Source organism: Rutilus rutilus (assembly GCF_951802725.1).
Source record: "Rutilus rutilus genome assembly, chromosome: 20".
Classification (NCBI taxonomy): Eukaryota; Metazoa; Chordata; class Actinopteri; order Cypriniformes; family Leuciscidae; genus Rutilus; species Rutilus rutilus.
In genome coordinates this window covers 20,712,006-20,727,951 of record NC_140225.1, presented here as the reverse complement: position 1 = coordinate 20,727,951, position 15,946 = coordinate 20,712,006, and the positions used below count along the sequence as shown (strand labels likewise).

The 15,946-nt window shown below is 38.8% G+C and overlaps 1 protein-coding gene across 1 annotated transcript; it reads left to right on the top strand.

The window, feature by feature from the left end:
* Positions 1–1,998: 1,998 nt before the first annotated feature.
* cox16 (cytochrome c oxidase assembly factor COX16) lies at positions 1,999–4,836 on the top strand. The gene is made up of 4 exons (XM_084391390.1): positions 1,999–2,213; positions 2,724–2,801; positions 2,929–2,997; positions 4,028–4,836. Exons 1-4 carry the CDS (start codon positions 2,151–2,153, stop codon positions 4,139–4,141), a joined length of 324 nt encoding a protein of 107 aa, XP_084247516.1. The 5' UTR covers positions 1,999–2,150; the 3' UTR covers positions 4,142–4,836.
* Positions 4,837–15,946: the final 11,110 nt, after the last annotated feature.

Here is a 15,946-nt window from a genome sequence, read left to right as displayed (position 1 = left end):
GACGCTTTCTGTGCTTCCGTTCCGCGAAGCTCTTGACAGACGGGCCAAACAGACCGGATGGCGAGATCGGCGAATCCAGGAAGAAAGCTCTGTCCGCGTCCTTCATGTCTGTTAGCGTCAGCCACAGATGGCGCTCCAAGACGATGAGGAGCGCCATGTTTCTGCCGATAGCTTGAGCGGTGGTTTTCGTCACTCGCAGGACTAGGTCAGTTGCGCTTCGCAGATCTCTAATCGCCTCTGGGTCCGGACCAACCTCGTCCATAGTGCGGAGAAGATTGGCCTGAAACACTTGAAGCACCGCCATCGTGTGGAGTGCTGATGCAGCTTGACCGGCGGCGGCGTAGGCGCGACCGGTGAGAGCTGACGTAGTTCGGCAAGCTTTCGAGGGGTGAACAGCCTTAGAATGCCATCCAGTGGAGGGCGGACAAAGGTGCATTGACACAGCCTCTTCGATGGGGGGAAGATGCTGGTAGCCTTTTTCCTGGGCGCCGTCAACAGCGGAGAGCGTCGAGGAAACAGAGGTTTTCAGCCTGGCGGAAAACGGAGCCTTCCATGATTTAGTTAGCTCGTCATGGAGTTCCGGAAGAAACGGGGCGGGCCTTTGCTGAGGGAGCCTGTTACGCGCTGGTTCGTCGGGTGTAGACCACTCGAGGCCGAGGCATTCCACGGCCTTCGTCAGTAGGCGGATAAGCTCCGCATCCACACTGGCTCTTACTCCTCTGGTACTACCGTCTCGTCCACCGAAAGTGATGGGAGCGATCGTGGAAACAGCCGGGCGCTGGCCATCGGCGAAGACGACCGGTGAGGGCGATTCAGTGGGCGAGGCACGCGGGGATCCTCCCGGCGTGAGCTCGTGTGTTATAGAGGCTGCCGGTGTTCTCTGATAACGGCGCGGCCCATGAGAGAGAGGCGGAAGTGTGTCCTCGCCAAAGACCGCTAACGTTAATCGAGCCCGCAGGATCGATAAATCCATCATGTCGCACTCCGGGCAGCCGCCTTTAGAGAGAGCGATGTCGGCGTGGTCCTTCCCCATGCAGGAGACGCAAAGGATGTGGCGGTCTTCAGCCGTGAGGGGGGCTCGGCACGAGCCGCAGGTGAGGCGGGGCATTTGAAACAACGCCCGCTAATTTGGTCTTTTAGAAAACGTGATTGAACGCAGCGGGAGACAGCGTAGGGAGAGTGTCCGAAGCCGGCTTCCTCAGTCCTGCAGTGGCTCGTCCCGCTGAAGTGCTGTTTCGATGGTGCGAGGGGCTTCTACTAGAGTTAGCGAAGAGAATCAAAGGAGATGAAATCAAGGGAACTAAGGGTTATATAGCCATAGCCACGCCCATTTTGGCGGGCCGTGACGCAAGAAGGGCACAGCTGCCTCTCCATAGGTTGCAGCAGTTTCCGCAGAGCAGCCAATAAGCGCGCAAAGCCGTCTCGCTTAGGTCTGCTTGCTGCAGACAGTGCGTTTTAATTTAAATTAAGAAAATTATAGTTATCCTATAGTTTTGGCTTCAATCTTCTCGAGAAAAGGGGCTTTCCCGTAGCGTAAGCTAAGGCTTACACGAGAGTACTCTCGAAAGGGAACCTCTGGCCAACGAACGAACAGAGTATGATTATGATTCAGGCAGCATTATATGCCGGAAATCAGAATCCAATCTAGAGAGAACATCAGCATACAGATGGCCTCAAAGCTAACAGACATGGACTAAAACCCACAAACTCTTTTTCTGATTTCATGAGTTTCATTATGTCTTCTGGCTTTAAGATTTGTGCTAATTTTATTCAGAAATGTTCATTTTCATGACAAAGAATAATTTAATTAAAGATCTAATTAAAGTGATCAGTTTACATGCTCTAGAGTTTCTCCAATAAAGATATGTATCACGTTAATTTATAATTAAACCTACTAAATCTGATAAGGTGCTTTCAACTGTAATTATTCACAGTATTAGCAAAGAGTCTTAATCTATGCCCTCATTTTTGAAGTGGAACCCATTACTCCTTTCTTAGTTTTACACGGACGGAAAACGAGGCTGTACGACACCGCTGCAAGGATCGTGGGTTTACATGGCTGCGCCCGGTGAAGCCATGTTGATTTATATCCTACTGACTTTATTCTGAATAATATGAATTTGTGAAATGACGTACATGAACACATAAACATGTGGAATCAAGTTCGTAAACTGCAAAATAACAAAACCTTGAAATATGGGATCCCGATGCTGGTGAGCGGTTTAATGTAGCTTCGTGTATGCTGGATGAGCTATTATCAAGTCTTTAAAGTTATGTTTTAAATATTTGTGTGTGACTTAAACTTTAGTAATTATTAGACTGAGATTGTGGTTTAAATAATACATATAATAATAATGGGAGTAGTAGTAATGTAGAGGTTGATTAATTGACCGTCAAAGCAAAGGTCATATTTTGTGTGATGTAATTTTTTTGTCCAATATTAGTCATATTTGATTAATTTTTTTAATTAAAGGTTTTATAAGAGTGCACTGTGAGGTATATTTAGTAGTAAAAAGAAAACGTATGTAAATCAATTCATTAACGCCTAAAATATATAAAGTATATTCTCAAATTGTGTTTTTTTTTTTCCATTGTTGATACTGATGCTATATCAGTTTTTCAGTTGTGCAATATTTACAAGTTCTAGTTTCTATTTACTGTATCTAGTTTCTGCCTTTGTACATAATGAGGTAGACTGATATTTGAATGTTTATTTTCTGAAGCTTCTGGTCGTGGGAGGGTCGTTTGGATTGAGAGAATTCACTCAGATTAGGTATGATGCGCAGAAGGTCAAAAGGAAGGTATGTGAAACTCAACAGACTAAAATATAGCATCTGAAATACAATCTGTCCATCTTGCCAAACGGATTTATTATTATACTTCTTTCATGTTATTTATTAGTATAATTTTTTTGCATGTTTGTTCCAGCTGGACCCGACACTGGAAGCCCGGGTGAACACTCAAAAACAGTCTGTCATCCTTGAGGAAGAGTATGAGGTATTGAGATCTGTGTTAGTACACTGTTTTATAGTGCTATAATGTTTTGAAGAGCCATCTGCTGTTTTGCTGCCTGCAGCATGGATGTTATGTTTATTCGGTAGTGAGTTTGTGGTAGCATAATTGTTAAACATCTGGCTTGTTAAATGCAATGGGTGCAGGTTTGGATCTAACGCTGGGTGACTCAGGAATTGTAATCACAATTTTGTTGTGCAGCTTGTCAAGCAGGACACGTAACACTAGGTTGCTCCTAGTGTGCTATACGTTTTTTTTGGGACGGAAAGTGTCTAGTTAGCTGTTTAGTCCCAACTAAGTGCACTAGGTTCATTTATTATCTCCATTTCAGGCTGTGGGTGTTTGAGGCTGTCCACAGGACTGCAAAAACACACTTTCATTACACTGCAGTGGTGTTAAACTGATCAAAAGTGACAGTAAAGACATTTATAATGTTACAAAAGATCTCAAATAAAAGTTGTTCTTTTGAGCTTTCTATTAATCAAAGAATCCTGGGGGGGAAAAATCAACATTGTCAACATTGATAATTGACATAAAGAATCGCCTTTAAGGACAATACAGTTAAATCAATCAATCAATAAGAAATGTTTCTTGAGCATATTAGACTTGATTTCTAAAGGATCATGTGATGCTGAAGACTTGAGTAGTGATGCTGAAAATTCACCTTTGCCATCACAATAAATTACATTTTACAGTTGTTTTAATATGTAATAATATTTCACAATATCACTATTTTTACTGTACTTTTCATCAAATAAATGCAGCCTTGGTGAGCATAATAGGCTTTTAAAAACATTTAAAAATATATATTTTTACTTGAACTGTAGCATTCAGGCCATTTAATACTTTTGCAAGACTTGATTAGGAGTTTAATGCATTTTCTATGCATTTATTCTTGACTTCTGATTGCCATTTAGCATGATTTGTGCTTTGATTGTGCATTTGATTTGTGGCTAAAACTGGCTATGGTAAAAAGAGTCATTTTGATGTAATCCAATCTCTTTTGTTGCTGCAGAAATTGAAAGATATGGACTTGGGTGGATGGCAGAACATTCGTGGCCCTCGTCCCTGGGAGGATTCCAGGGAGACCCAGGACCAGCAGCGATCACGGCTCAATAAAGGCACATAGAACTGAAAGTTAAAACTCCTCCTACTGGCCCAAAGATGTAAGACACTTATAAAACCAGTGCAGTCCATACCTTGGTTGTCAGCACTGCATAATATATCAGCACTATTATGTTATTGTATACCGAGACCAGAGACTACCGATTTGGATTCCGTTTTGTTGGAAATATACTTTTCTAATACACTTGTGGCTGGATATGTGAATAGTATGTTCTCTGTACAGTGTCTTATTTATGGTATCATATCAGGCAGACTGTAACTAACTCTTATGCCTTGTGTGTTACCTTGTCAGTTCACATTCACAGTAATACATAACTCAAGACCCATTAGTGCGTTTGAGTGATAATATATTCCCATGTTCTTTCAATGGTGCAAACAGAATCAGTTCTGGATGAATGGTGTAGTCTAATGGCAGTAGGCATGAATGACCCTCTGTACTTTAAAACAGTATTTGATTATCGCGGTTTGAAAAACTTGCAGTACGTACTTAAGTAAATACGTTACTGTCCAAAGGTAGCAACATTCTCGCGCAGGCGCATCGTGTGTTTCGTTTTGTGTGAAAACATGATGGAAGGCAGAGTGCTGTGAGAGAAATTATATGAAATAATACATAAATTAATGAATTCTGTGAATGTGTAATGGGGGAACTGACATTGGCTTTTCTTGTTCCCTCCGTGTAATAAAGTGTTTATAAGCTCAGTTCAGCGCTGCTTTGTTTACAGAGGTTACCGTGGAAACTGTTCTATTTCTGCTGTTTCGTGAGCGTGACGTCACCTAACGTACTAGACTAGAGAGTGGAGTTACATTTTCATTCAGTCCGTCTGCCATTTTCGTTCAGACCAATGCGAAGATTTCCCCCACATTTTTGTTGTAAATTTTGACTGGTTGAATTAAGCTAATGTGCATTCTAAACATCTAAACACTTCAGATAATAAGGTAACTTGTTCATGGATCTGATAAAATACCTATAATTTATCATTTTGACTTATCCTTTTCGTTAAAATTAGGTTTATCATTTCATAAAACTTTTTTTCTGTCGAAAGTTTATTTGAACATGTAACACATGTAAGTAGATAACATGACATATTGTAAGTAAGCAAGCAAAACATGCATTGTGCAGCACATTTTATTTTTTGGTTTTCGACATAAAACTGATCAAATATAGTATATTATCAAATCATTTCAGTATTTACCTCTTGAAGTCAGGGTTGGGAACTTGCTTATTTTTACAGTTCAGTTTTAGTTTCAAGTGTTTCAGAAATGATTCCTTCACATTTAACAGTATGCTAATGTTTATGTTCTCTGGATATTTTACAGGGTTCAATAGTAAGGATTTCCCCCCAAAAAATTATAATCCCACCTCCAAAGATTAAGCAATTTGTAAGTAATTTTTAGCAATGCGTTTTTATATTTTTGTGAATGTGAACTTCAAATGTTTTTAGAATTGCGTCTTTTGTATTTTCTATTTAATTTATAACATTTTCTTTACAAAAATGACAATATTTAACCCATTAGTTAACATGATTTAATATATCAAATCACATTAACTTAAATGAGCAATACATTTCTCACTAATGATAGTTAAAAAAAACATTAAATTGTTCATTGTTAGTCCATGTTAGCTGAGGTCCATTAAATAATGATTTTACAACAGAAGGATCAACGTAACAATATGTATCAACATAAACAACACCAGACAGAAAGAACTGAAGGACTTAAATACACAGGCCAACAAACTAGGTACAAAATAGGTGATGGTGGGAACAAAGGAACAAAGACAAGCACTTTTGAGTTTTAGTAAAGCATTTGTAAATGTTGAATTTAACATTAACTGAGATTAGTAAATGCTTTAGAAGTATTTTTCATCATTAGTTCATGTTAACTTATCTAAAGTTAACAAGTGAAACTTTATTATATAGTGTTACCTAATGATTTTTACAAAAATATTTGCAACAAGATGGATATAAATGCAGTTTATCACATTTTTACTGATGCTTTAGTTTAATTATGACTATCAAGGCATTTTTTGCAATTTTGACAAAACCTATTTATGCTAGCCAGCTAAATGTTATTCTCTTTGTGGCACAAAAGCAGAATTTGAATGAATGGAAGATTTCAGTGGCATTAAAGAACTAGACTGAAAGGACCAGCGACTGTCGTGTCGACCTCTGTTCGGTCAACTGGCCCAAAAATCTCTCACACTGGCCCAAGGCCTGTTGGCCATCCTTATTGTTGAGCCGTGTTTGCGATTTATGTTATAATTTATGGTGATTATCCCCCAAACGTGTTGGTTCACTGTATCTTTCTTTGTGGCTGTTGTGCTTTGTATGCTACTCAGCGTTGTTATTCACCTGTTCGTCATCTGTATGGCATAAACGCATCAGTGAGATGCTACAGAGCCTGCGAAAGCGGAAAAAAATATCACCTCCTGCTGCTTTAATCAATGCCTACACCTATGGTTGTGTAATTTAAAAGGTTTAATCTTTGAGGATACATTGCGTCCAACTGTGAAGTAGCACACGGTCTTGATTCAGTCCTGGAGTGCACGTGTATTTCCGACAGGATCCGGGCACAGGCTGCCGCTCTCAGGCTAATGTTAACGCCAGCACTGACTCATCTGTGTGATGTGAAGCTTTGTTCCGAGGCACATTTTAACAAGCCCCTGCTGACTTTCCCTCCTTTCCCTCGTCACTCTCCTGCTGGAAATTCCAGCACTGTCATATCATGTGCTCCGTCACTTTAATTGCTCAAGTGGGAATAATCCTCAGGGGCCGAAGGGAACACGTCAACAAATCTGACTTCAGGAGTCCGGATATCCTCAGGGGGCATTAAAGCCACTCATGTGTCCAGTCCGAGTCAAAACAGTGTTGACGGGGAAAGGCTCTAGTATGTTTCAATAAGCTTTTGAGATGTTTTGGCTGGTCAGGTGAGGAGCACAAAAAGTGACTAATTAATTTGTCATGACAAGTGTTGCTGTAGCAAAGAAGTGAATGTATTGCGGTGAATTCTTTACAGGACATTCATTTGATGCTGGTTGAAACTGTTTAACATCTTTAATTTATCTTTTTATATTTATTTATTAGTTAATTACTTAATTGATTTGTGATATATAGTAATAAAATGTGACCTTTGTTTTGTGTTTTGCACAGTAACCAAGTATTTGCTAAGGTACTTGAAGATGTGGTTAGTGCTCTTTCTCTATTTATTTATTTTGTATATACATTTTATATTAATACTAACATTACTATGTCTACCTCTCAAAAGTTTGGGGTCGGTAAGAATTTTACAAATTTATTTGAAAATAAATATCTTGTTCTCACCAAGGCTCCATTAAATGAATAAACAGAAGTATTGCTATATATCGCCATTTAAATTTTTTGTAAATGCAATTTATTCCTAAAAGCTGATTTTTTTGCATTATTACTCCAGTCTTCAGCATCAGATTATTCTTCAGAAATCATTCTAATGTGCTGATTTGATGCTCAAGAAACATTTCTTATTGTTATTCATGTTGAAAACAGGTGTGCTGCTTAATATTTCAAGATTCTTTGATGAACAAAGTTCAAAAGAACAGAATTTATATGGAATAGAAAATTATAAATACAAAGTTCTGTCGTGAAACTCTAGATGGCGCAGGCTGATAGGTCCAATCTTTTTGCAATCACATCATTCTCTATAGCGCACAGCTGATTGGTTCCTGCTGTATCAGTAGCCAATGAGCTCGCTGCTCAACCTTCAAATACTTGGTCAGCATTTGCTGCAGCAGTTGTAGCGCACTTTCAGAAACCCTCCACCTTCCCCAGCTCCACCTGTATAGATCTGCTATGGGTCATTCATGTACGCTATATTGTACAGCAGCAGCATGTCTTACTTGCTCACTGCAGTGTGTTATGTATCTATTAGCATTAGAAAATCCTGTCCTTAGTATTAATTTCTTAAAGAAAAAAATCTTGTTGACCCCAAACTTTTGAACAGCGTGTGTGTGTGTGTACTATATAGCATATTTACTGTATATTCGATTAGAAGTAACATGCTTAAAAGTAGTCTAGTGGAAGGTTAGAGGAACGGCTGATATTTGACTAAAGCACCTTTAAAGCTTAAGAGTGTAATTTCTAGCAGCACCAGAAATAATAGAAAGCAGATAGTAAAAAGTGTTTACAACACACACTTTTTTTTATCTCATCACTTTTAACTGCAATGCTTGTTTGTATTTTAGTGGATTCATTTTTTTAGCCCTGTTTTTGCCTATATTGCACAGTGTGTTGCTATGGATTAAAAAGTATGCTAAATGTTATAAAACCCTTGCTCAAAAATCCAGACATGACAGAGCTGGACTGTGATCTAAACAACTCCTCAGTCGCCTCAACCTGACATATAGTGGCGACTTGAACCCGTAACCTCTTCCGCCCAGATCGTTAATTTAAAAATAAAAAAACAGATTTATGTGGACAAGCGTCCTTTACTGCAGTGTGAGGACGCCACTTCTCACTGAAACGCTGAGTAATTTATCTGACTCCTCCACTCAGGGTGGCACTTGCATTTAAATGAGACCTCTTGAACTCCAGTCAGACCTTCACCACAGAGCTATAGACTTATTGATGTTAAGCATCTTTATATTTTATTCTTCATTGCAGAGATAAACATGTCAGCCTAATTAATTTCACTTTCACAGAGAAAATTCAAAATGGGCCCGTAATGTTTAAATGTATGATGTTGCCTAGCAGGTTTTTGTGTGTGTGCTTCTTAAATTAGTTTTGCAGATTAAATCTATAACAGTGTTTTGAGAAATCTGGTTTAGGCATTGTCAAGCTTCACACAAAGACACATGAACAGTGGAACACATGTCCCTGCTGGACAGATTCTCCTCCCTCAATTCGGAGAGATTTTATCACCTCATTTCACCTATGTTGTTAGGCTAAAATGAAATATGTATTGAATATCCTTATTTTCAGAATAAAATGAGTGGGTTTTTTTCCCCGTGCAAAACTCTTCTCCTTCCAGTGTCCTTCAAAAAAAGGTGAGTAGGAGCTTTGTGACCTGGATGATGATGGCACAAATGAATCAATTCCCACAGGAAATCAATCCAGTAGCTATGCACAATGACTGGTGGAAGATGATCAGATACGAGTTGTAAGCTGTAAATGTAACTCTGTTTGCCACAAAACCATCAGATCTCACCTGCAGAGCCTCATCAAAGAGGAAACGTAAGTGCTCTCTTTTAATATAGGGCTTAAAGGGGTGGTATAATGCCCTTTTCACAAGATGTAAAATATGTCTTTGATGTCCCCAGAGTGTGTATGTGAAGTTTTTGCTCAAAATACCCCACAGATATTTTTATATAGCATGTTAAAGTTGTCACTTTTTGAGGGTGAGCAAAAACGCACCGTTTTGTGTCTGTTCCTTTAAATGCAAATGAGCTGCTGTTCCCGGCACAGAGGGCGGAGCTTCAACAGCTCCTGTCCTTTTACCTCACAGACATGCGCTGGAAATTTCAAAAACGTTTAGCCTTTTACGTTCAAACTGAAGTCAGATGATGTCAACGGAGTCAATGATGGAGAGACTCAAGAAGAAGTGACAACATGTAGAAGCAATAGGACATTTCTAAATGGTTAGTTGATGAATTTATGTAGCTGATGTGTAGTTATCTTCTAGTCGTTGATTAGCATATTCTGTCTTGATAATCTATAATTTGTGTTCAGGGGGCGGGTTTATGAACATTTTAGGGTTGGTGATGTCACTAACGCGGGAGGAATGTCGTGTAGTCCCTACCAGCTGTTTGTAGTCCTTAAAAAGCCATTTCTTTAAAAGCAAATATCTCCCTTTGCTTTGAACGTTGAGCGTCGTAACTTTGCAGATGTTGTTTACGCTCAAACAGCAACATTACACACTAGCTCAAGTTAGAAAAGTGAAATCATCATCAACTTTAAGGTTCCTGTTCTAATATATTATATACAACTGTACTAAATTAAAGCTGTAAGGAACTTAATGTATCCTTGCTGAATAAATTGATCAACTTGATCAAAAGTGACAGTAAAGATTTCTATCTCTAAAAAATTCTATCTATCTACAATTCAGACATGAAACTCTACAGGGTGCATGCTGATAGGTTCTTTACATGCAATCTGCAAGCGATCACATCATTATCGCATGGCACAAGCTTATTGGCCTCTGCTGATCCTGCAGTTAATCAGATTGCTTGTTCAACATTGAAATAGTCTGGTTCATTGTTTGCTGTAGCGCTCAATCAGAATTCCTCTGAAATCCTCCACCTCCCCCAGCTCCACCTGCCTAGATCTGATATGTGAAATGCAGCAGCATATCGAACATGCTCACAGCAGCGTGTCTGTTAGCATTTGCAAGTCCATTAACATCGTCCACTAACATGCTAAAACTATTTAGAGAGTTGTTACGATAGTGGTTATATAGGTTGTTTAAGGTCAGTATGATATTTTTATCGTACTGACCTATCTTTTTTGAAGCTTACACTTTTAGGCCCGGTTCTACAGACAGGTTTGCTTTCAGTTAAAACAGCTCACACGTGCATAGTCTGAGGCTACCTTGTCTGTGAAACCGGGGGCTAATCTTGAATTTAAGACTGAAGTTTAAAAAAATCCCCCATTGATTTACATTGGTAGAATGTTCAGCATTCAAATTGTAACCAATATCAACATCATTCTATGCAGGTTATATATTAAATATATTTGCTTCTACATCTGTTTACATACTAATTGAGGTCTTTTGCAAAAACATAAGTAGATAGCACACCTAAGACTGAAATTATTACTGAAATTGAAACCAAGTTTGAATAAAGTCTGTATATTAAACAGTTGAGCCAGAAGTTTAAAGGCCTGTTCACACCAAGGACTATAACGATAAAGATATTATTTCTAAAAAACGAATAAAAGAATCTCAAGAGTCCAGTCCACACCTTAACAATTACGACACAGAGAAATAATATAGTTGGAATCACTTTCAGAATGCTTTTACTTTACAGCTGATGAACAATAAAAACATTGAACGGTCAAAATCCAACCTGCTTTAAAGAGCTTGAGCTTGAACAACAAAACTGCAATATGCTTTTAACGATATCATGCATTGGTGTGGACACTAATATATATTTATTGTTACAGTTATCGTTCTTGGTGTGAACTGACCTTAATACTTAGGGATTGGGGTTCAGAATGTTTGAGGAACATAGTGCTGCCTTGCAAACACATTAACTAATAAACTGCCTTTTGCAAGTAAACATGCCTACATGTATATCAGGCATATGTACTTGTATATAGTCTTATATGTCACATGTGTAGTGTGCTAGTTTGTAAGTGTGCAGTCGTGTTCTCAAACTGGTGGTTTGAGACTCCCTCACACGTGTGCTTCAATTTTTCATCACAAACTGCAAGAAAACGGCATCAATTATTAATCGCCGCACTAAGAAAAGAAGAAATCAAATTCAATATTTACTGCATACTTCCTGAGCTAGCAAATCACATGGAAGAGAGGACGGTAAGGTGTGTGTGTGTGTGTGTAGGTTACACAAGGGGCTCTGCTGTGAAATTGGCAACGTTTAGAGGAAAACCCCTTTCCTTCCCCCCTCGAAGAACAAACACCCACATGAACTCTTAGTATTGTAATTATCTTTTAGAGCTCGTACTGTGTAATTAGTGTGACACACACACACCTCCACGCTCAAACAGATAACAGCAGTATCTCACACGCATAAACCATTATATCCCCAAAAATTATACTCGCGCTACACCATTACTGACTGATAACCCTTTTTGTGTGGAGATGCTGTCTGTATATGCATAGCTTATTGTTTTTCTTTGTCATAATTCTGTGTTCTATAAATATCCTGATGCTCTGCAGCAGAAGGACTGTTCAGGCAGAAAATACACACACACACCCTCTGGCAGAACTACGGCACAGCACACACACAAATGCGTTATCTAGTGGACACACAATCTCAGATTCATTCATACTTCAGCACGCACGCGCACACACACACACACACACACACACACACACAAACACACACACACTTACACACACACACACACATTTCAGCTGCCAATCATGTTTGCACACACAAATATACTGGCACTAACAAGCCAGCTGGGCAACAACGCACAGAGCACAGACGCTGCTCCATGGCATCACTACACATATACACGTACACGTCACAAATACACAGGAAAGTAGTGATGTCATTCTGCTGTTTAGAGAGGAATAATCACTTTAAGCCAACATGAAATCTAGAGCAAATCTGTTTTCTCTTAATATGCCTTTCTGGTCTTATTTTGAATCATTGGTAAACATTATTCCACAGAAAACATGTTATCAAATTGAAATAACTTGCTCCACCTCTGAACAGCTTTCCATCCCTATGCCCTCATATTTCAAACTTTCCCTCCTGTCATATATTTCATATATAACATACTCTACCGTTCAAAAGTTTAGGGTTTCTGAAGCGTGCATCAAGGCTGCTCAATACAGCAATTTTTTTCTATTTTAAAATGTAATTTATGTATGTGATGGCAAAAGCTGAATTTTCAGCTGATCAGTCACATGATCCTTCAGAAATCATTGTAATATGCTGATTTGCTGCTCAAGAAACATTTCTTACGATTATCAATTTTGAAATGAGTTGTGCTGCTTAATATTTTAGTGGAAACTGTGATACCTTTTTGTTCATTTAATGTTGTTCATTTCTCACATTCTGTTATTGTATCTAGTGGCATTGCGTAATGCAGGTGGATTGTAAAACTTTTAATTGTATTTTAGTTTAATTTCAGTTGTCCTAGTTATGATAGTTTTAGTTTTATTTCAGTTAGGGTTAGTGATGAACATGTTTTTATTTAGTTTTCGCTTTATAGTTTTCTTAAACGATAATAACACTGAGTTATAGAAGCACAAGGGATGTGAAATATGTCTCATGCTAACTATTTTATTCTTCAGTGCAAATGTAATTACACTCCTTAAAGGAGAACTCCGGTCAATTTTAACATTGAGCTAATTTTTGTGTAAATTTGGAGTGCTGTCAATACAGAGAACAACGACAAAAATCGGTGTTGCCTACAACGTGTTATCCTCTTTTTAAAATTTGCACCCTGTTGACTTCAATGGGGCAAGTTTTAAACCTGCTTTTAGCCTCTTAACATCCTTGATGTGTCATTACAAGTGCACAGGTCATGTGAGTGATTCCTTCGGGGTGAACGCGGGTTAATCTGACTGCAGTAGATGTGAAAGATATTAATAAAAATGATGTTATTTCAGCCAGCGCACATACCTGTATTTACATCCTGTTTTACGTCGAAGTCCATAGTAATCGATTGTTGAGTTCACACGCATAGGTTTAGTTACCTATATGATCACGCGCGTGAACTCGACAATCGATTACTATGGACTTCGACCGAAAACAGGAAGAAAATACAGGTATGTGCGCTGGCTGAAATAACATCATTTTTATTAATATCTTTCACATCTACTGCAGTCAGATTCACCCGCGTTCACTCCGAAGGAATCACTCACATGACCTGTGCACCTGTAATGACACATCAAGGATATTAAGAGGCTAAAAGCAGGTTTAAAACTTGCCCCATTGAAGTCAACAGGGTGCAAATTTTAAAAAGAGGATAACACGGTGTAGGAAACACCGATTTTTGTCGTTGTTCTCAGTATTGACAGCACTCCAAATTTACAAAAAAATGAGCTCAATGTTAAAATTGACCGGAGTTCTCCTTTAAATGCTGATTGCCCATCTTATTGTGTGTGTGTGTATGTAGTCCTGGTAAACCCTACGTTAAGGGGACAAAATGTCCCCACAAAGAGGGAAATATCCGACATCCTTGTCCTTGTGGGGACATTAAAAAAAAAAAAAATTGTATGAGGGTTGTGTTTAGGGGTAGGTTTAGGGTTAGGGGATAGAATATACAGCTTGTACAGTATAAAAATCACTATGTCTATGGAAAGTCACCATGAAACATGGAAACCCAACGTGTGTGTGTGTGTTCGATAGCTTGGATGTCCTACCTACGCTAATCTAGGTAGCCTTGGCTTCGGAGCAGCTGTGGTTTTGAGGAGTCAGAGGAGAGGGTGAGGATACACACACAGTTTGACCTGTGTTTGAGTTTGACAGAAGAGATGAATGTCCCTTCGTTATGTGTGTGTATCTGTGTGTTAATTTCCCATCAGTGTGCATTAGAGCTGGCCACTAAGGTGTTGTCCCCGGTAGGTAGAGGGTGGACAGACGTGCTGATTCAGCTGATGGACTTTTTGCCTGCCACAAGCCTGTCTCACTGCAAGAGGAGACCGACAGCTGAGGTGTATATCTGCTGTTCCCCGGCTCTCGCTGCATCAGCCTCTCAGTGTCCGTCAGAGTCTGCTGCTGAAGAAAACATGAGCGCTAAACTCGCATGGCAAAAAAAAAAAAGAAGAAGAAGAAAAAACAGTTGAGGTTCACAAACACCAAAGAGATCGGCTCGGGAACCATCCATTCATTGATTCGCTCCTCAGCTGATTCGTCCTTCACTCTAAATACCCACAACCCTCCCCAACAGAACAGCTGGTGTGTGTTAACAGGTCATTACTTGTGTGTATGTCTTTCCTGGTTTGTTTTAGCTTTTGTTATACGTGTGATAAATGATTTGGTCATGTGAAGGGCAGCCATAATTAGAAGAGGCTGCTACTGTGGGCTGATTACCCTGGGCACAGTCTCTCTCTCTCCCTTTCTCTCTCACACACACACACACACTTTCCTTGGCTGGAAGTAAGACTGATAATATCAGTATTAATGATATCTCCAGGAACACAGATTAAGTGACTGATATGTTTTGGATCTGATTGTCAGTAAAAGGCCTCATAGATTTTCACTTGTAAACAGCTGATCTGAGATCATTTGTTATGCACTATGTCAACAAAATTGAGCTTAAATTCAAAACGCCTATTAAATCCCATAAATATATGCCCTCAGAATATGCTGTGTAGAGTCTCTGAGTTTTATAGTTACCATGAAAAAGTGTTTGCGGCCCATTTTGTTACATTTATGCATTCAGCTGATGCTTTGAATAAAAGTGAATACAATGCATCTTTCAGTGTACTTTTTATTATTTTATGTATTTAAGTTAACCTTGGCATTGCACCAGACACAGAAACAAATAGTTACATAATGTGAGGCATTGCAAAGTGAAACAGGATAGTCAATGAGAAAAAAAGGGTCAGAGAGGACTTTTCTCTCTGGCAGGTGGTTGGAAAGAGAGGGTTTGGAATATAAGAGGGTTTGGTATATTGGTTATTTGATTAATAGTTCACAATAAGTCAATGGTTATTTAATGGTCAACACTGAAACCTATAGAGCAGGGTCCAATAAAAATATGAATAATAAAAAACAATTTATTTATATATAACAACTCCAAAATGTAAATTCTGTCATCATTAATACATCATCATGTTGTTCCAAACCTGTATCCTTTCCGTCATTCTGTGGAACACAAAAGAAGATATAATGGGGTCCAGTGATGTTTGGACTCCATCGTTCTTTAAAATATATAATTCTGTGTTCAACAGAAGAAAGAAAAAGTCATACAGGTTTGGAATTACATGATTTTATTTATGGGTGAACTATACCTTTGATGATAGCAAATTAGATGGCATTTAGTAAGTAGGCTACATGAAGTAATTTGTGCATACTTTTTTGTTTTTGTTTTACTCTTTCTATTCTTTGAGATGGCTACCAGTAGACTTTGTAACAAATTATATTCAGGATGGCCATTTCTGTTATTTGCTACAGTTTCAAAATGGCCCAATATTATTT